The 19,252-nt window shown below is 49.0% G+C and overlaps 9 protein-coding genes across 9 annotated transcripts; 5 read left to right on the forward strand and 4 right to left on the reverse strand.

The window, feature by feature from the left end:
• Positions 1-192: 192 nt before the first annotated feature.
• On the forward strand, positions 193-2,099 carry AGABI2DRAFT_116864 (hypothetical protein; the record flags this gene model as incomplete). The annotated part of the gene is made up of 4 exons (XM_006459843.1): positions 193-239; positions 296-460; positions 516-1,245; positions 1,296-2,099. The coding sequence occupies 4 exons, from the start codon at positions 193-195 to the stop codon at positions 2,097-2,099; spliced, it is 1,746 nt and encodes a 581-aa protein (XP_006459906.1).
• A 963-nt stretch (positions 2,100-3,062) lies between these two features.
• AGABI2DRAFT_135177 (hypothetical protein) lies at positions 3,063-4,008 on the forward strand. The gene is made up of 3 exons (XM_006459844.1): positions 3,063-3,208; positions 3,277-3,427; positions 3,499-4,008. Exons 1-3 carry the CDS (start codon positions 3,089-3,091, stop codon positions 3,888-3,890), a joined length of 663 nt encoding a protein of 220 aa, XP_006459907.1. The 5' UTR covers positions 3,063-3,088; the 3' UTR covers positions 3,891-4,008.
• A 78-nt stretch (positions 4,009-4,086) lies between these two features.
• AGABI2DRAFT_184413 (hypothetical protein) lies at positions 4,087-4,976 on the forward strand. The gene has a single exon (XM_006459845.1). The coding sequence runs from the start codon at positions 4,096-4,098 to the stop codon at positions 4,891-4,893; it is 798 nt and encodes a 265-aa protein (XP_006459908.1). The 5' UTR covers positions 4,087-4,095; the 3' UTR covers positions 4,894-4,976.
• Positions 4,977-7,453: 2,477 nt separating this feature from the next.
• AGABI2DRAFT_67638 (hypothetical protein) lies at positions 7,454-8,555 on the forward strand (the record flags this gene model as incomplete). The annotated part of the gene is made up of 4 exons (XM_006459846.1): positions 7,454-7,583; positions 7,638-7,798; positions 7,863-7,967; positions 8,016-8,555. Coding segments are annotated over 4 exons (936 nt in total), but the record flags the coding sequence as incomplete, so codon positions are not given.
• A 273-nt stretch (positions 8,556-8,828) lies between these two features.
• AGABI2DRAFT_219335 (5-aminolevulinate synthase mitochondrial) lies at positions 8,829-11,170 on the reverse strand. The gene is made up of 5 exons (XM_006459847.1): positions 10,544-11,170; positions 10,055-10,490; positions 9,866-10,001; positions 9,572-9,812; positions 8,829-9,520 (listed from the first exon to the last, which is right to left on the reverse strand). The coding sequence occupies exons 1-5, from the start codon at positions 11,035-11,037 to the stop codon at positions 8,968-8,970; spliced, it is 1,860 nt and encodes a 619-aa protein (XP_006459910.1). The 5' UTR covers positions 11,038-11,170; the 3' UTR covers positions 8,829-8,967.
• A 1,024-nt stretch (positions 11,171-12,194) lies between these two features.
• Positions 12,195-13,392, reverse strand: AGABI2DRAFT_116869 (hypothetical protein; the record flags this gene model as incomplete). The annotated part of the gene is made up of 3 exons (XM_006459848.1): positions 12,195-12,682; positions 12,742-13,263; positions 13,317-13,392. The coding sequence occupies 3 exons, from the start codon at positions 13,390-13,392 to the stop codon at positions 12,195-12,197; spliced, it is 1,086 nt and encodes a 361-aa protein (XP_006459911.1).
• A 310-nt stretch (positions 13,393-13,702) lies between these two features.
• Positions 13,703-15,772, reverse strand: AGABI2DRAFT_191698 (hypothetical protein). The gene is made up of 6 exons (XM_006459849.1): positions 15,687-15,772; positions 15,520-15,634; positions 15,201-15,452; positions 14,553-15,143; positions 14,335-14,488; positions 13,703-14,269 (listed from the first exon to the last, which is right to left on the reverse strand). Exons 2-6 carry the CDS (start codon positions 15,610-15,612, stop codon positions 13,893-13,895), a joined length of 1,467 nt encoding a protein of 488 aa, XP_006459912.1. The 5' UTR covers positions 15,613-15,634; positions 15,687-15,772; the 3' UTR covers positions 13,703-13,892.
• A 270-nt stretch (positions 15,773-16,042) lies between these two features.
• AGABI2DRAFT_219341 (hypothetical protein) lies at positions 16,043-17,538 on the reverse strand. Its single transcript, XM_006459850.1, has 2 exons — positions 17,214-17,538; positions 16,043-17,160 (listed from the first exon to the last, which is right to left on the reverse strand). Exons 1-2 carry the CDS (start codon positions 17,441-17,443, stop codon positions 16,236-16,238), a joined length of 1,155 nt encoding a protein of 384 aa, XP_006459913.1. The 5' UTR covers positions 17,444-17,538; the 3' UTR covers positions 16,043-16,235.
• Positions 17,539-17,561: 23 nt separating this feature from the next.
• AGABI2DRAFT_184417 (hypothetical protein) lies at positions 17,562-19,212 on the forward strand (the record flags this gene model as incomplete). Its single annotated transcript, XM_006459851.1, has 5 exons — positions 17,562-18,443; positions 18,497-18,602; positions 18,658-18,741; positions 18,799-18,912; positions 18,966-19,212. 5 exons carry the CDS (start codon positions 17,562-17,564, stop codon positions 19,052-19,054), a joined length of 1,275 nt encoding a protein of 424 aa, XP_006459914.1. The 3' UTR covers positions 19,055-19,212.
• Positions 19,213-19,252: the final 40 nt, after the last annotated feature.

Genomic DNA, 19,252 nt, shown 5'->3' on the forward strand with positions numbered 1-19,252 from the left:
ACAGCAACTACGGCTAATCCTGTGAAATTAGGCAGTCTCTCGTGTCCTTGGGCCGCCAGAGGTTTTGTGATCGGAATTTCGGCAATGATGTCACGCACTTCCTGATACTGTTGTTGCGTGTTATCGCCTGCTCTTGTATTGACACATCCAAAACCCAACCCACGCTGCCTAGTTCTAGTATCAATGCTCGAGATGCCTGTAGACCAGGGGAGTTGCGAGGCCGACGCGGTGCAATCGAGGTTTCGGCTCATCTAAGCTTGTCAGAAAAAAAGTAGTTACTCACCGTTAGAAACAGCCTGCTAGCAGAGACAGGGAATGGTACCATCGCCTTTGACAACCAAATATCCATAGTCAATCCTGAAAGGCCATTTGACTCCATGAACGGAGCACCCCAAACAGTGAAAAAATCCCCTTCTCTTCCACATATTCATGAGGAAGTTCATACCGGTGAAGAACATAGGTGGGTTGGCTCAGTTCCTTGACAAGACTAAGAATAACCTATCTTACAATCCCAGTGAGTTAGACGAGGTGCTTGAAGGCGCATATATGCGTCAAACACATGTCGATGAGCCCTGCACAGAGTCAACGGAGTCGCAAGATAAACCTCTGGTAGCTGAGGAGTCCAATGCGACCACAATAAAAGAGAAGGAGGCAGAAACCACACCTGTGCCGCCTTTAGAAAATGAAGTTGATTTAGAGGAAGGGAGTGGGATGTGCCTAGCGATTGAAAGAGATCATCAAGTCCAGAGGGTAAATTCACGGGACCACACCCCAAAATCAGTTCATGAAATAATCGAGGGCTTGGAGGAAAAGGCGTCGAACCTCGATATGGACACACAGAATATGTCTCTTCAATGCGCCCACCAGGTTATGAACGAGGTCAATGAGGTACAGACCAGATCGCAGGAAAATCAAGCAGATGATCACCCCTCGAGCCCAATTGACTTCCCCAGCCCTTGGCTTGACGACACTCCTAGCATGGGAACTCGGAGAGAGAGTCTACGATCGTCGAGTCCTATGCCAGTACCGTCAAGCCCGTTTGCTTCAGACCCTACTCCACCGTCGTCTCTACCGTCGTCACCGCTTATTGACGGTGCAACAGATGTCACTGTGCCTCTAGTAGCTCAGGATAAGTTAACGCAGCCTAACGAACTACATTCCAGCGGCGACGACCATCCATCAACAGTGGATATTCCGGTGGTCGCGGTATTAGGAACCCGACTAGAACAAGAACGCAAGGAGCAAGTGCGTATGTCAAAGATACGAATCGTAATATGGAGCTTATATCACTATAGACCATTCGTAGTGTACTTCCAAACCCGAGACGTCCCACAGCGATATCCCAAAGAAAGCAACATGAGAAGTTGTCCAGACCGTTTCGACCTCCTGCATTGGTTGCTATCAAGCGCGATCCCAAGGACAATGTGAATAAGGACGAGGCTCAAAACGACGCTATATCACAGTACACAACACCGCCCAGGCGAGTTTTGAAGTCGTCGCCGGTAAATGAAGCCCAGGGTCGCAGCAAGCACAAGACTCCAGGAACAGCCATTCAGTTCAAGTCTCCTCTGATTTCACGTGATGGGCTAGAAGTCGATTCGTCTGTTCGCTTGACACCGACGATCCAAATGTTGGAGAGGAAACTCCAGATTTTGAAACGAGCAATTAAAGTGAAGGAGGACAATCAAGAAGATTTGTTGCGGGGCCTGATCACGAAGTGGACCGAAGCTGGACGTGAAGTTGCCTGGGAAGTATGGGAAATGGTGAAGAACAGCGCCGACGGCGGCCAGAATGATTTCTCGGCCATCGGTGGTAAGAGAATGTTTAAAGAGGGCTGGGGATGGGAGATGGGAAGCGATAAACGATTCAAGGAGGGAGAAGATAAGAAGCCTCATTCCGAAAATGTTAACAATGGAATGGAAGATTCCGACTCAACGGAAAGGGTTGATTTGATGAAGGGAATCGACGAGGATGAAGATCTTGATAGGCCCCATGATACGCTTGGAACAATGCTCCGACAGCTAGGAATCGATCCACAGACGTTAGGTTGGAACGATGAAGAGGAGGCATTCCAGGAGGTTACCGAAGGAATTTGTTAGGTGAAGTCGAGGGAAAGTATTTCAGGCACCGTGATGTAGGAATGACTGGAGGAGCCATGAGAAAGGATTGAAGGGACAAGTTTACTGCGTGTATTGACGAGATTGAAATGGACCTCAAAACGTTGACCTTGCTCCATGCGTGTCGAAACCTGACGGTCTGATGGGCAAGCACGTATTCAAGGATGGTGATAATGCGAAAGTAATATCGAAGCATGGGGGCCTGTTGGTTCGACGCGTGGATCAGCCGAGGCAATTGAGAAGGTTAGACGCTGTAGATCCTATTCCCGAACACTGGAATGGTTGCATTTTCAAGCTTCACGACAGGAGCAATAAGTCAATGGAAGTAAACGGGTAGGTCGAATGGGAGTCGCAGCTTCGTCCCTGTTTGGCTATCCCATCTCGGGTAAACAGCCGAGTTTGATTTCCGGTGTAGCACTTTGTCGTCCTCATGCCAGGCCTGCCTTCACACTGTGCGCGCACACACTCGCCCTTCAAGTCGCTCTTCCTTCTGCCAACCAAACGGACCCTTGTTCTTTCTCAGTCATACCGCAGATGTTTTGCGCCTGGCACACCCTGCAATACGTAAATGTTATGTAATGGGAACTTATCGGCTTCGCACCTCCTCTTGACTTGTTTTGACTTCGAATGGGTCGTCGTCACCCGCTCACCAAACCTTGCAACCCTACTGTGTCATGTTCTCTTTGTGATGCTGTTCTACTCCAACGAGACCCATGCTTGAGAGTGCGGATTCCCAGTGATGTGTGATAGAGGGGTTCTCTCACCTAAAGGCTCTACACGCGACATTATAACCTATTTCTTCCGAAACGAGTAAAGGGTAATTAATCCCAGGTGATGGCATTTCTCAGGATCAATCTGCCGCTTGTGCTTGTTTAACATCAGCGTCACTCATGGTGAATAGCAAAAGCGCCAACTTTTGTTAACTTCATTCCATCCATCCATCCCCTATCCTAGACTTTGTTCTATCTACCATGGACAACGATTTCGCAACTTCCCCACAAGCAGACGATGATTCAGAGCTCCAGGACGAGCTTGCCTCCTCAGAGACAGAAGAACACTCGATCAAACCGCCTGAAGGGTTAAGATTGAGCGTACGTTTAACCCCTTATGAGCGCGTTGTATAGCGCGCTCGCTTCACACGCTCACCCGCCGCTTTCAGCAACAGGCCACGGTTTATCCACCTAAGCCTTGCGATCGATGTATGCGTATGAACCGCACATGCAAAGGCATAGCGGGATCTCGCTGTGAATACTGCAAGAAATTGAAGCAGAAGTGCTCGAACGCCACAGGACCAGCGCGCGGCAGGCATGGTGCGGTTTTTCTTTGTTCTTTGCCGCGGCGTGCCCTGGGAAGAGATCGGTCCTAATTTCCGTCTCCGCAGCAACACGGCTAGCGATTCTCGCTGCCGCCGCTGCGCGAGGCATCTCGCTTCCACAGGAACAGCAGAGCCAGGCTGCCAGTAGCGCTTCATCCTCGGTGCGCTCGAAACGCAAGGCAGCAGATGGCGCAGTAACACCTAACGGCCAAGGGGTAGAAGACGACGAATGCGACGATGACGAATACGACGACCACGACCACGAGCCACCGGTCAAGCTCAATAAAAAGCATCGATCGACCAAAACGGCCCTCAGCCCTGCACAAACCAAGATGTTGGATACCATCACAGAACTCGAAGGAACCGTTCGTGAATTGCAAAACCATACGGCTCGGGAAGTGGAACGGATAAAGCAGGTGATTGGCAGACTCAAGGCGGACATACGAGAGCTGGAGTGATCTGGGCATGGGAGTTTCTAGCGTGAAGGATTCGGACAGCGGCATTATTATCTCCAGACCAGTAGATATTTTTTTGGTTTCATACGTCGTGTGCATGCATACAACTACTTCTACGCTTTTGCACGTGATAAGGCATGAATTGCACAGTGAAGTCATCTGTGAAGGCGGAAAAGTGTCTCATCGAACTCTGCCTCGAACCAAATCCATGCCTCACCCCTTCGTCCTCGTAACCCCTGGAGCTACTCGCGGTCTCTCCCTCGCGCTCACCCGCCAGTTTCTCAAGACCACCAGATATCCAGTATTTGCATCTCACCGCACCCAGAAGAGCGACGACGAAATTAAAGAACTCATCCTCGATGGCATCAGCGGCAATGTCGATCCCACGCGTCTCAATCTTCTTCGCTTGGACCTCACGTCCGAAGACTCTATTTGCCAAGCCGCTGATTCTCTCGAAAGCATGCTATCCAAGTCTCACTGGGAAAACCCTTACATACATACCGCCTTTCTCACTGGCGGGGTGCTGTTCCCGGAAAAACAGCCTGCGGATCTCGATTGGGCTCGACTGAAAGAAACATATCAAATCAACGTCATATCACACCTTCTTATCATTAAACACTTCTCGCGCTTCCTTCCACCTACTGCCTCCAGCTTTACAGTACCCAACCCCTCGAAGTGGGTTCATATCACGGCGCGAGTGGGTTCTATTGCCGACAACCACCGCGGGGGGTGGTATTCTTATCGTTCATCCAAAGCGGCCCTTAATCAGGTTATCAAGACATTCGACAATCAATTGGCGATGAACAAAAGTCAAGCTTTTTGCGTTGGGATGCACCCAGGAACAGTCAAGACAGACTTGAGTCGAGGCTATTGGAAGTCGGCTTCCGTCGATGAAGTATTTGAGGCGCAGGATGCTGCGGAGAATTTGGTAAATGTGGTGGAGAATTTGCAGACACAACAAAGGGGAAAAATCTGGGACTGGGCAGGCGAGGGCATTCCTTGGTAAACAGACAACTATAGATATCGTACAACCTGAGAGCCGTATGTGGTATGCGTGGTTTACACACAATGTGGTGGGATTTCAACTCCGCGAACGTCACGTGAGCATAGTCTATGTTCTGAGCCTTGAGCGATTCCCCCTCCGATCTTCTTACTTGGGTATTGTAAGCCCGAACGATACGTGCATCGAATCAGCGCTTCGTACAATGGTCCAGGCTCATATAACATTGACCATCCATGTTGTTTTCGTGGTCGGATCATCTTTTTTGCGACGGGCTTTATTATACGTCTGATTCCGAAGACAATTCACTGAGAACATGTGAATTTGGTTCTATTGGTTGGTTGCGTACGGAAGATATGTTATTGCGTTGGGTGTCTGTATCTGATATTTGTTGCGGAAAAAACTCGACCAATCTAGTTAGGCAGCTGATAAGATAAGACCGAAGGCCGAACTTCGAAGAATGGACTTACGGCTTCGCAGTGTCTGTGCCGCCGTTCGTAGTCAGAAAACCGTCTAAAAATATTTTATTTGTAGGCATTCGAAGGGTTGTCGGATTTTTCTGCCGACCCTATTCTTTGGAACAGGCTAGCTTTTCATCAACACATGATGTCAGGCGATAGGAATCATATGCGCACTCCTCAGGGCAGTACGCTGCTTCCCCATAATTCTTTACCGCAACTACCATCAGCTGCCATGATGCTGCGGACTTTTACAAAACGGATCAAGAAATAATCTGTTTCCACACTCGAGCAGAGTCACGATCAGTGGTTAGAGCGTTTTAAATGGCCACAGCTTGGGGTGATTTTACGCGAGAAGGGCTATGCCAGGGGGGATTTGACAGCGCTGGTACATGTCTATGCCGAGGCGTTTGTATGTGAATACGGAGATGGTCTAACAAGCTTGGCGTTTGGTGTTGGAGAACATGATGCCGCCAGTGATATGTGGTTCTATGAATAGCTCGGAGAACCATAGTGTGGTGATCGAAGGCGTACATCAACAACCTATAGTGAATAGGCCTGGTTCTACCGTTTCGGTTTGAAATATTGTTTTTAAGGATGGTACGGGACCTTGGATTGTAGGTATATGGTCTCCGAATGATGAGCTTACTATCAGGAATTCTAGAGCGCGTGCAGGTGTAGTCCACGTTAATGAAATTCACATGGGCCTTTCATCCCGTCGAATTTTCATATATGGTCATTTTCATGCGGCCAGGAGATGAGTCCAATGTTACAAACACCATTGATGTAGGTTTCGAGGGGCTCTGGAACTACTTCCCCAGTTTACTGCCGGATCCACTAAATAACGTTGTGGTAGGCACCACTCCAAATGAGAAAAGGGAAGACATCCTAAATCGAGTGTGATTGGTACGTGGGCCACCAGCTTCTGTGAAATTGTACGGGAGGTAGGCAGCATGGAGGACTGTATACATCATGTTTTTCGGGCAAGAATCATTCCAAACGGACTTCGTATACGCCAGTCGGAGCTATTACACGCAAAAGACTAGTTCATTGTAGGCCTAGTCATATGTTCTGCATATTTTTGGTTTGATGAAGGCGAAGCGAAGGATGTTGGTATTGCAAAGAGGCAGTTGGTCCGAATCGGTTTGATCGCAGCGGGAAACTGGTGAAGAAAGTTGTTGGCAGTTCAACAGGGGTCACCGGGCGGGTCCATACAGAGGAGAAAGAGTAAACGGTCTTCATCAGTATTTTGGCGGAGGTTCGAGCAACAAGGAGCTATAGCCTAGAGTACATTCAAACACAGTCCGACCGCGTCTAAGTAAAGTAAAGGTTTGATGCCAAACAGTGTATAACGGCAACTTCATCCACATATCCATTTTTGAACTTACTTGAGCCTCACTTCCGGCGAGCTCGCCATGTCCGACGATGAACTCTACCTGATCACCAAAACTGCACTCAGAATCATTTTGGGCGATGAACGCACCACGTTCGCGACACCAATAACGTCAATGGCATTATTGACCAAGATAATGACTACCGATCTACCCAACGGCCTCTTTCCCGCATCTTCAAAACCTACCCCGAGATTTAGACTTACGGACGTACACAGGCTTGAAAGCATACTAGAAGGTCTTTCGCAACCTCAGGCATGGGACGAGGGCTATATATCTGTCTCGCGTGACAATGACACGGGTGAATTGACGATATGGGAATTAGGACTTGGACCTCGGAAGATTGTCTCGGGGACGAAGAGGAAGAGAATTATCGATGAAGAAGCGGACTCTGCTGCTGGAAGTGACAATGAAGAGGATGAGGAGGGGAGTATGGCCGGAGCCACAGGATGGGCAAAGTCTACCTTGGGTGGATTGAGTAGGGAGATGAGGGACGTGTATGCTCTGCTGCAAAGAGGTACCGCCAAAGGGAAACTACTCGCAGAACACGTCAGTTCATTCTAATTCTTCCTTTCGCACTATCTGAATGCTTGCTTGCCCTAGTTCCGGACTATACAAGACGGATTTGAGCCAATATGTTCCCACATAACCAAGGAAGATTGCGCTAAAGCTCGACTAGCAGCATCGCCTAACCCTATCTCGACGACACCTACCATCTGTGATCGTGTTCATTTTCGTCCTCTTATTCGTCCTCACACAGATCCCAGTTTGGGTCACTGTTCTTATCTTAATACCTGCTATTCCGAGCCTACTTACGCCCAGTCACCTTCAATACCCGCATATCCTGGTAGTACATCTTCCAGGGGTCCCGTCTCTCTTCCCTCCGGTCTCGGGGCAGGAGGTCGCGGGAAAGAGAAAGCGCCATGCCGTTATCTGCACTATGAAGTAGATTGGGATCCCACTGACGCTGAGAACGAGAAAACAAAAGAACGCGTCGCTGTCAAAGGCAAGCCACATCGTTTGGAGATTGGTTTGGGTCCTCCAGGACGTGAAGCCACCCCAGTTCGTTCCCTCTTTCCCTCGATTTTCACGGTAGTACCATTTAACCTCATCCTCTATGGTATAGCTTCCGCCGCAATGGATCAACTGCGATCTGCGCAAGTTTGATTATTCAGTGCTAGGCAAGTTTCATGTCATTATGGCAGATCCGCCTTGGGATATTCATATGAGCGTAAGTGGTTTAAACTTGTTATTAAAAGGTACCTGAATAATCCTCCAGTTACCCTATGGGACAATGACCGATGATGAAATGCGTGCGATGCCAATTCCAGCATTGCAAGACGAAGGTCTTCTCTTCCTATGGGTAACAGGCCGCGCCATGGAGGTTGGACGTGAATGTCTGCGTGTCTGGGGATACACACGTGTAGACGAAGTCATCTGGGTGAAAACCAACCAACTTCAACGAGTCATACGCACCGGAAGGACCGGCCATTGGCTCAATCACACCAAAGAACACATGCTCGTCGGTGTCAAAACTCCATCCTCCCCTTCAGATGGCCCCGAGACGGAACTCAAGTTTCCAAAGTGGGTAAACCGGGGAGTAGACACAGACGTTATTGTGAGTGAGGTAAGAGAGACAAGTCGAAAGCCGGATGAAGTGTATGGATTGATTGAGAGGATGTGTCCGGGTGGAAGGAAAGTTGAGATATTTGGGAGGAAACATAATGCCCGACCGGGGTGGTTGACGTTGGGCAATCAATTAGGTCCCGCAGATCAGATTTGGGAGGAGGATTTATTGGAAAGAGTGCGAGCGAAGTAAGTCATTTTTTGGTTAATCGCTGCGAACGGAGTCTCATTCTTGTTCGATTTGCGCAGATATCCAGAAAGGAAGGTCAATGTACCGCCGATACCTACCTCGAATTTCTAACAATCGCTTGAAGCGAATGCTCTGCTCTTAGCGGCGTCTTTTACACCAGTCGTCATTTTCTGAATTTCACCTATCTGCTTTGCTCTCCCAGTTGCTTGCAATGCTTTCGTGTAAATTATATTATTCATATTTATTAATGGTCTTTCCTTAGTTCATGTTGCGGTTGAATACACAACGAACAATACATCTGAATTCAAAACTACTGCGTAGTTACAAAAAGTACATAACAATCAAAACAAGTATTCCGGACAGGTGTCGAAAAATGAACGCCATATTATAATAACATCCGTCACAGTGGCTTAGCTCAGGCTGAGACAGTGATGTCGTGCGCAACTTCTCTGTCAACCAAAGGCGCCTTGAACGTCGCACCAACAGCGGGGGTGTCAAAGTCCTCGGTGGGTTGCAATTCACCATAAACAGGACCCAACAGCACATCAAACCTGCTGCGGGCGATAGTGACAGCCCTCATGTCCACCACAGACTTCTCCGCATTCCTCAAGCTGCGAGGCGCAGTTCCGTTCAGCAAGCCAATCTGCTCGTCCGTCCAAATAGGTTGGACATCATCCGCAGCTCCAGGTATCCCAACACCAGCACGTCCACCCGCTAATTTCCAATCGCTGAGACGGTTAATATTGAGTTCTTCGAAGACCTGGTTAAGCGACCGGATGAGACCTTCCATCTGTTCCATGGTGTGTCGCGGGGTGACGGTGATGCGTAGACGTTCCTCGCCGCGGGCAACCGTTGGGTAGTTAATGGCCTGGACATAGATATCGTGTTCCGAAAGAAGTTTGTCGGACGCTGCTCTGGCAAGAGCAGCATCGCCAACAAGTACCGGTACGATATGCGAGGAACCAGGACTACAAACATATGAGATGAAAGGCACGCAGCAAAATTTAAAAATTACATACACGACAGGGATATCCAGCTCGGCTAGACGACGCTTGACCTCTCGAACATTGATTTGTTTCAGTTGACGATCACCGAGATATTCACTTTGGTATACAATGCTGGCACGTGCACCCGCGACGGTGGCAGGTGGGAGGGAAGTTGTGAAGATGAAGCCAGGAGCGTAAGACCGAATCATATCTACAAATTCTTCTGAACCAGCGATGTAGCCACCAACAGCGCCGTATGATTTGCCGAGTGTACCTGAGCGAATGAATTAGAAGGACTCACACATGACCAAAACATGGGATTCTCACCAGTAATAATATCAATACGATCCATGACCGAACCAGGAATGGGATCAGGGCTTGAACCGGCAGCCAGATGAGCGTCGTAATCCAAATGCTCTGCGACACCAGCACCACGGGGTCCATAGAGACCAACAGCATGAACCTAACGAAATCCGAGGGTCAACAATGGATAATCCAATTTGAATTTTTGCGTACCTCGTCGAGGAAAGTGATTGCACCGTATTGCTCAGCAAGGTCGCAGATTTCCTTAACGGGCCCGATGCTTCCACACATAGAGTAAACGCTCTCAAACGCAATTATCTTAGGAGTCTCTTTTGGATACTGCTGGAGCTTGGTCTCCAAGTCCTCGAGGTCGTTGTGTTTAAAGATAACGCGCTTGGCAGTCGAATGTCGCATGCCCTGAATCATAGATGCGTGGTTCATAGTGTCAGAGAAAATGACACAGCCGGGGAGTTTGGTACCGAGTGTAGATAAAGTGGCGTCGTTGGCAACATAGCAGGAAGAAAAGACCAAAGCTGCTTCTTTACGATGTAAACCTGCGAGCTCGCGCTCTAAACCGAGGTGCATTGCTCCGTTGCCTGCGATATTCCGGGTGCCGCCAGCTCCATGACCGTACTTATCCAAAGTGCGACTGCGAAGCCAATGAGATGGTGAGGAAAGTAAGAAAAGAACATTCACACGTACTGCATGGTTTCAAGAACAACAGGATTGTTGCCCATACCAAGGTAGTCATTGGAGCACCAAACTTCGACTTCGTCTCTCGGATTGGCAGTATGAGCGACAGGGAACTTGCGCGCAAGCCTGTTGATGTTGTTGAAGTAGCGGTACGACTTGTCTTGATGTTTCTTGGCCAGCTCTCCCTTGTAGAAAGCCTCATAATCAAAGCCAGTGTGTTTAGCCTTAGTAGACTCGGTAGCAGCCTTGTGATGAACTGGACGGCCGGCGAGAGAGCCCTTGGCGTCCAGAGACTTTTTTGCAGCTGCCGCGGAGGCCAGGTCATCGGCCATGCGGGCGGCAGCTCGAGCGGCAGCAGCGTGAGGGCACTGATTGATAGATGCCCCAGAGGTAGGAATATTGACGCCCTGTTCCCTGTGGAGTTTCTCAACGTCGAAGTTTGCGGCGACGCTGGCATAACCCGCTACGATTTGCTGGGAGCGGGTGCTCAGGGCGGGGCCCATGATGGGACATTTGGTTGCACGCTCAGTGAGCCTGGAGAGAGAGGGAAACCTATGAGAGTTTGAGGTAGAGAGGGAGCGCAGCGTGGACTGCTTTGTGCGGCCGAGGAAGGGGCAGGAGGCCTTGAAGCGGGTGAAAGACGAAAGTTTATCCATGCCTAACCTCGAAACGGAGCCGCGCTTTTTCTATTCCCCCGACTTCCATATCAGGAATATCCAATCGGATAGCTCCTATTACGCCTCCCACGCACTTAATCCTCTTTTCTCCGTCCGACTCTCTCCCTCGCCGCTTGCACTTTACCCACACATTTCTCTCAGTCTGTGTTCTCTCCCAGCCAGTTGTGCTTTTTCCTTCTATTTTTCCTCACATTTCTTGCACACTGGGAAAGCGCCTCGGCAGGTCTTATAATATCTCGCCGACCTCTGCGAATTATCCCCGGTGCCATCAGTCCATCGATATATCCCTTTGTCGAACGTCAGCGCCCTAGACTATCATCTACCTGTCCCCAATCATCCAGACCCTTCACCTTGAAACTCTTGGTAAATGTCACCCGAAACTCTCGACTTGTGTCGCATACTTAAAGTAGCAATCTACGGTGTACTGCCACTTCCCAGGCTTCATTTTCGGCGGTCACCAGGTGCTACTAGATCAACCAGTGCATTGCGATGCAATGCGTTAGCATGAGCATTGTCATGATCATTCCTTTCCTTCTCTAGTTGGTCACATTGTAAATGTTTCCACTGTCTTCAACTTTGTTCCAGACCCCGAGTCGGTCGGGTGGGTTTCATTACAAAGGGTCCCCGAACTTTAATGCGGCTAGTATCTGCTCTTGGCTACGGCTCAGACTCGTCGATTATTCTTGTGAACAATGTTCGCCACCGACTCTCCACTCGGGCCTCATAAATAACACCTCGGCTATCAGTGATAGAACACTCCTCTCCGCCGTGGCAGCAGTATTTGGAAATAATTTAGCCCAGTCCTACACGTCGGGATGTCGGTGATAATTCAATATCATGATGCATTACTCGGCTCTCAAATAGTAAACATCAATCCTAAATTTAACCTTGCCATGGCAGTATATCACTCCAAAACCAGCCGAAAAACTATCACTTAGCCCCATATCAATGCCAATATCTGATCGTCCCCGCCTGATTCTGCCTCAATTCAACTTCCCACTTGGATACGTCATCCATATAAGGTACCGCGGGACATAACGCTTAAACAGCCTCGGGTCCACCTCAGAACTTTCTGAGAGGTGATTGCTCGGCTTGAACATATCTAGAAAGCGCCTTTCGGTCTTCAACGGCGGCGGGAGTAAGTCTTTGTCCCGGGCAAACACAGGCAATGTAGCAACGACTCCTGGCTGAGGTAGAGTCTTGTACGAATCCTCAAAGATATCATCTTGGGCGCCATCTGCAAAGTTGTAAAGATCATTATACACAGGCGGTGCGTGTTCTCCTTCAAACATGTTGCTGTTGTCATTAAGCCAATAAAGCGGCTGCTTGGCACCGTAAGTACAATTTTGGACGGCCGAAAACTGCTTGTTGTTTTTAGGATCTTCACCGCAACGACGGGGGATGGCAGGTTTAGCAAGAGCGACTTCGGACGTTGCATTGGTAATTTTGCAGCGGAAACCATTCATATAATCTAATTTTAGATAGAGCCAATTAAATGCAAGTTATATCAAAGAATCGAGAAAAACTCACTCTCTTCACCACCAGCATCGGGAGAATGTATCCAAAAAAATGAACATATACATCCTCCATCAGGGCATTCAGGCATCTTGGTAGGCACTTGAAAATCCGTAAACCTCGTCCATACACATGTATGATTGACGCTGAAGATTGTAAAATCTTCAGGCTTCACATCTTCGACATTGCTCTTATACGCGATGGCCAAAGCGCATCCCTCAAGATCATCAATCCCATTGGTGTGGTATGTCAAAGTAGGAGAATTCGGGCAAACGTTATCACCCTGTTGAACGTTTCGACCTCCATCGGGTGCGATATTCCAGAATGATGTGGCGTCTTTTGTACATGCGATTTCGGCTGTAGCTTGTCCACCTGCTGGAAGTTCAAAAAAGTCTCCGGGATTTGGAGGATGTGCGAGGTGATTGTGGAACCACCATTCGTTGAATGTCTTGTTGCGGAGAGGTGCGACAGGCCGATTATCGTATGGGAATGTTTTATCTGTTACATTAAAACCCCACATGCTGGGATGCCACAAGGCTGTTATGGAACAGAGTTAGCATCGTATTTTATCAAAATGGAGGAGATCTCACCTGAATGGGCCGATACCAGCGGCAAAATTAAAGCGAATGTATAATAGAACGTGTAGAGCGTAAGCAATCGTAGCATCATGAAAAGTAATATCGTCGAGATTAGTCGAGAATAAGCAAGCAAGTTATGAGTGTGGCGGTCTGGTGAATCTTTGTTGACAAAATAAATCTAAGCTGCCTGCGCTGAGAGGAGGGAAAAGAAAAACAGGTGGCAGAGGATGTCACCACCAGCCAGTGGCGTTAGCGGGAGTCGTTGGTGAAGGACCATTGAACAAGGTGAGTGCAAGTTATATATGCCTTCTAAACAATAAAGTGTTTACCATGCCATCACTTACGAGCGCTATTATTGTCCGACTAACAAACAAAGCAAATTTCAGACTTATTGTTCGGGCCAAGCGTGTGGGATAGATAAATTGTGCACAACTACAATTTACCAGGCACGTAGGTGAATGACATGACATGCATTCTATCTGCATAAGCCATTCATACCCAAGGTTTCTAGAGATATCAGCTCTTCTAAAACCAATTGAGCCCTCCCCACCTAGGATGCAATCAAGACAAGCGCAAGTTATCCCAAGCTCACAACGCTTTCAAAGCACCTTCAAGCACTTCCACAGCCAAATCCACTTCTTCCTTCCCAATATTCAAACTCGGTACCAGCCTCACAACATCCTTTCCAGCCGTCAACACAAATACACCCCTCTCTCTCGCAAGAGCAACAATCTTTGCAGGCACTTCGGGATTCTTGAACCCAAGCCCCAAGATAAGACCGCGGCCCCGCACGGTAGGTTGTAAATGTTGAGGGAACCACTTTGTGAGAAGTTGTAGGCGCTCGACGAGATATGCGCTGGTATTTTTTAATTGTGATTTAACTCCGGGGTCGGAAAGTCGACTGAGGACGTGATGGCCGATTGCGCAAGCAAGTGGCGAGCCTCCAAAGGTAGTTCCATGAGTTCCTAATGTAACGGAATAGATATCAGAAAAAATATTCTCCTTTTGTGTATTGGCTAGTTGGACGGACCGGGAGTCATTGTGTTGGCGACCGCATCACGGAGAAGGATGGCACCAATGGGGTAGCCGTTCGCGAGTGGTTTGGCCATAGTCAGCATATCAGGATGCGCTTCGACGGGTAGAGATGAATGAGCCCATAAAGTGCCCGTCCTGTATAGACCACACTGTGGGTAATAAAATCAGTTTTCTTCCCGGGTATCAACCACGGGTTCAACGAGAACAACGGACCTGAATTTCATCGAAAATCAGTACCGCACCAACGTCATTGCATCTCTTTCTCAATTGAACGAGCCACTCCGTCTTTGCCATGTTGATCCCACCTTCTCCTTGTATAGGTTCAACAATAACTGCACAAGTATCTTCCGTGACCAATCCCTCCAACGCATTTGCATCGTTCAATTGACCAACAGACACCCCAGGCAAAAGCGGAGCAAATGGCGCTTGGTATTTCGGATTCGTCGTCACACTAAGAGAACCCATACTCCTTCCATGAAACGCATTTTCAAAACACACAATCTTGGTTTTAGTGCATTGTTCTGATCCTGGTGGTGTATCCCATGCTTTGCCATTTTTTAACGACCAGCGTTCTTTTCCGACTTTACGAGCAATTTTGAGAGCACCTTCGTTGGCTTCTGTACCGGAATTGGAGAAGAAGACTTGGAGTCCGTTGGGAGGTGTGGTAGATTTATGGTTGGGTGCGTAACCGAGACCACCTTCGAGTTGAGTGATTTGTACGAGGAGGGAAGCTAGTTTAGGTGCCCATTCGTTGTGGTACACGTTACTCGTATGGATGAGCTTTGACGCTTGTTCATTGAGAACCTAGTTGGCGCTTTAACGACTTCAAGAAATTTTACATGGATATAACGATATACATACCTTTAGAACACCTTCATCAGCATGACCCAACGCGTTCACAGCAATACCAGCAGAGAAATCGAGGTACTTCCTTCCCTCCGTATCCCAGATATACGATCCTTTCCCATGGGATAACACAAACTCAGGCCGAGCATAAACCGGAAGAAGTGGAGCGTTGGGAACTTTACTACTCAAGTCACCAGGACTAGAGAACTTATGTGTCGGTTTCACGTATTTAGTGCTGGGAGCATTAGGAAGTGACCACGACGTCGTCTGTTCAACGAAAAAATCTTATATCAAAATGTTGGTTCCTACTGAAATAACGTATGGATTGACCTACCGAAAGTAGACGAATGCAAGGTGGGTATCCTGCCAAGCTTCGACGGCCGCGGACTACCGCAGAAAGCGAACGAGAAGAAGTATGTCGGTGCATGGTAAAAATGATCGAGGCCGCGCTAAACAGACCGTATGTCCCCGATGTCAATTGATAAGATAATAATAGCTCACCCACGTTGTTGCCGTTGACAACACAATCCCAAAACAATGTTCCGACGCGCGGATAATGAAGGGAGGGAGAGAAAGCTGGACGAAACTGCCAGCCTTTATACCTTCGAGGTACTACTATTCAATTATGCATTGGCATCACTACCCAAGAGTTCTCAAAACATCGTTATACAAATGGCGTAAAAAGCGCACGGTGTATGAGCGTTAACTACTAGGACGGGCCAACAACGAGCCAAAGTGAAACCAAGCATACATAACATGGGTGGCAACAAGGAACAATGGACGAGATATCGTACCCACGCAAGGTTAGAGCAAAACCCTTCCTCTTACTTGCGGACTCTGTGCACGACTTATGAAGCGAGCTTTTAATCAAGCTATGATATAACATCTGGGCCTACACATAAAAAGATAGCATAGTCAAAACAGCATTATAAACAGTAAGCTAATAAGGTCAAGAGAAGTACTGAGCAAACATCACTCTGTACGTTTTTCATCCATTTTCGTTCTTTTGTCTTTTCTTTTGTTGCTGTATTCTTGTGTCCACGACGGTTCTCAATCCCTACTCCTGCTGCGATCACTGACAGACATAGACGAACCAGTCGACACAACTGATTTTGACCTGGACCGTCCACGAGGTGACGCCGAAGCAACGTCCTTCGGAGGACGGGGCGGAGAACGGGAGAGCGAACGTGAGGGGCTACGAGACCAAGATCGAGAAACACGGCGACCGGGAGGAGAAGGGGAACGGGAAACCTTAGGACGACGTGGGGGTGAGGTCCTCCGGCGAGGAGAGGGAGAGCGACTATCATAACGTGGTGATGGGGATCGAGAATCGGGCTTTCCACCTCGGCGAGGTAAAGCAGCTCTTCGTGGAGGGGGGGACATAGAGCGGTTACGACGTAGGGAGGAAGGTCTCTGACGGGGTCGAATATCTGGACTCGGCGAGCGAGGAAGGCGACGACGGGGCGGTGAACGAGATCTTGAACGAGAGGGAGAACGACGGCGACGAGAATTCGGACTTTGCCTGCTAGGTCGGTCTTGAAAGTCCCTCCTTGGTGGAGGAGGCATAGGGCCCCTATCATTTCTGCGTCCAGGTCGATCGCCCCTCTGTTCTCTTTCTTTCCTGATACTATCCTCTTCTCTTCTCCTTATGCGTTCACGTTCCTTCTTTTCCTCCTCCCACTTGGCCTTTTGAGTCGCCATACGGGCGCGGTCTTCCTCTCTTTGACGGTTACGTTCCTCGCGCTCACCAAGACGCTTGAGGCGAAGCTCTTCTTGTTTTTCGCGGTCAAAGGCTTCACCTTCCTGATAATCGACGCGCGTTCCAAGGGCACGAGCCATTTTTGAGAGTTCTTCTTTTTTGGCCGCGGCCATGGCATGCGTATCTGTGGGTTTCTTGGCAGAGTGCTGCGGGAGGGATGCGAGAAGTTTGCTACGTAGAGCGGAAACCTGCTCTTCGATTAGCGCTTCGTCCATTCTACGGAAACAGATCAGCGCCTAATAAAAATAGCGAGGAGGCACAAGACATACTCTTTTTCTTCAAGTTCGAGCTGCAACTCGAGGCATTTAATTTCGACTTTGCGCATGCGCTCATGTTCCAGAATGGCCTGGTCGGGCTCTCGGTGTTTTGGGGGTGCGGCATCCCACGCGGCCTGTCTGTCCTGCGTGGACTGATAGGAGCGCAGCGTCGAGAGATTGCGTACGACGTAGCCGTTGGTTCCGCTGCCGCGGGGAGTAGTAAGACCGATGCCGTTGTACATGGGTGGTTGAGGTAGAGTCAATGGGTCACGTGTGACTGTGCCGGGGTTTGGACGTAGCTGATGGCCGTGCCGAGGTTTTTATATTATTAGCAGGGGAAGCCGGCACATGCTGCGAGCCATGGACTATCTGCCCCCAGCCAAAGCCATCCCCAATGCCTTCCTCGCCAGCGCAAAGTCCTGGTGGGCTGTCGGCGAAAAACAGGCCACAATCAGCGAGGCCCGTCTTCTCAGACGCCTGCCCTTCTACTCGCCCTCCAACACTCCATCGCCATCTCAGCCCGTTGTGGCGACCAGCACCCGCGTCGAGCTCGACGCTCCCAAGCACTATATCAACACCGTATCCATAACCCCCACTGCTCCCGCCTCTGACGCCGTCAGCCCAACCCCCACCGTCCTTCTCCACGGCTACGGTGCAGGCCTTGCCTTCTACTTCCGCAACTTATCTGCCCTCGCCACCTGGGCGGGCAAGAAGGGCGCTTCTGTCTATGCCATAGACTGGCTGGGAATGGGCCTTTCAGCCCGCGTTCCCTTCTCCATCCGCGCACGCCGCGATGACATATCTGGCCGTGTACACGAGGCAGAGTCCTTCTTCGTCGATAGTCTCGAGGAGTGGCGAAAAAAAATGAATCTGTCAAAAATGACTCTCGTTGCCCACTCTCTCGGTGCCTACTTTAGCGTCGTCTATGCTCTTCGATACCCAGATCGGGTTAGTCGGCTCGTTCTCCTTTCTCCGGCAGGTGTCCCCAGAGGCCCCAATTTCTCACAACCCTCCAGAGAGCTCACCGATGAGGGAGCTGGAGCTCCCGTTTCCAACGGCGATCACAAATCCATTGAAAGCCCATCCAAGAAACGGGTTGAGGAGATTCGAGATCATCAGCGTGATAATCAACGTCAGCAAAGTCGCGCAAGAAGGCTTTTCATGTATCTCTGGGAAGAGGGCTGGAGTCCGTTCCAGGTCGTCAGGGCGACTACGCTCTGGGGACCAATGCTCGTTGGGAAAGTGCGTAGTCATATGTCTATCCCTCGTTCCTAAATAACTAATGTGCCTGACAGTACTCGGCACGCCGATTTGCCGGACTTTCCGAAGAGGAAACAAGGGACATGCACGATTACATTTTGAATATCACACTCGCGAAAGCTTCCAGCGAGTATTGCATATGTGCGTGGTTCACATGTGTTCGCCTTTACAATTTTGTTGATTGCAACTAATCTAGCCCATCTCCTTCAACCTGGTGCCCACGCACACATGCCTCTCGTGGACCGTATAGGTGAATTGAAGATACCCATAACCTTCATCTGTGAGTTTATATCATCGCCCGTTTATCCAGGGATGTTCTGTTGACGTCTTTCTGTAGACGGCGATAATGATTGGATGGATCCGGAAGGAGGCGTGCAAAGCGTTGAAAAGCTTCGTCAGGCAGGGAATGGCCAGGGAAAAATGTACCTTGTTGGGAATGCCGGTCATCATGGTTAGCATCTCCTTACACGTGAATGAAACCCTCCAACTAATCAATTGAATCAGTGTATCTGGATAATCACGTTGCAACCAACGAGCTCATTATTAAGGAATTAGAAAGGGAATACGAGAAAGTCGCTGCTGCCCGTTCATGATATCGAGTCGTCCCCGTTCATTTTCTGACTCTTTATGGTTTTTGTCATTTATTGTACTCATGGGCAAAGAGGATTCACTTATAGACCATCCTGGATGTAGATTCAAGTAATGTGTTTTGTTTTATAATGGAGACTGTTTCAATGGATGCCGTACTATTGAAATTGTGGCAGTGAGAACGAGTTCATCAAGCATCTGTT

This window comes from Agaricus bisporus (assembly GCF_000300575.1).
Source record: "Agaricus bisporus var. bisporus H97 unplaced genomic scaffold AGABI2scaffold_4, whole genome shotgun sequence".
NCBI classification, from domain to species: domain Eukaryota; kingdom Fungi; phylum Basidiomycota; class Agaricomycetes; order Agaricales; family Agaricaceae; genus Agaricus; species Agaricus bisporus.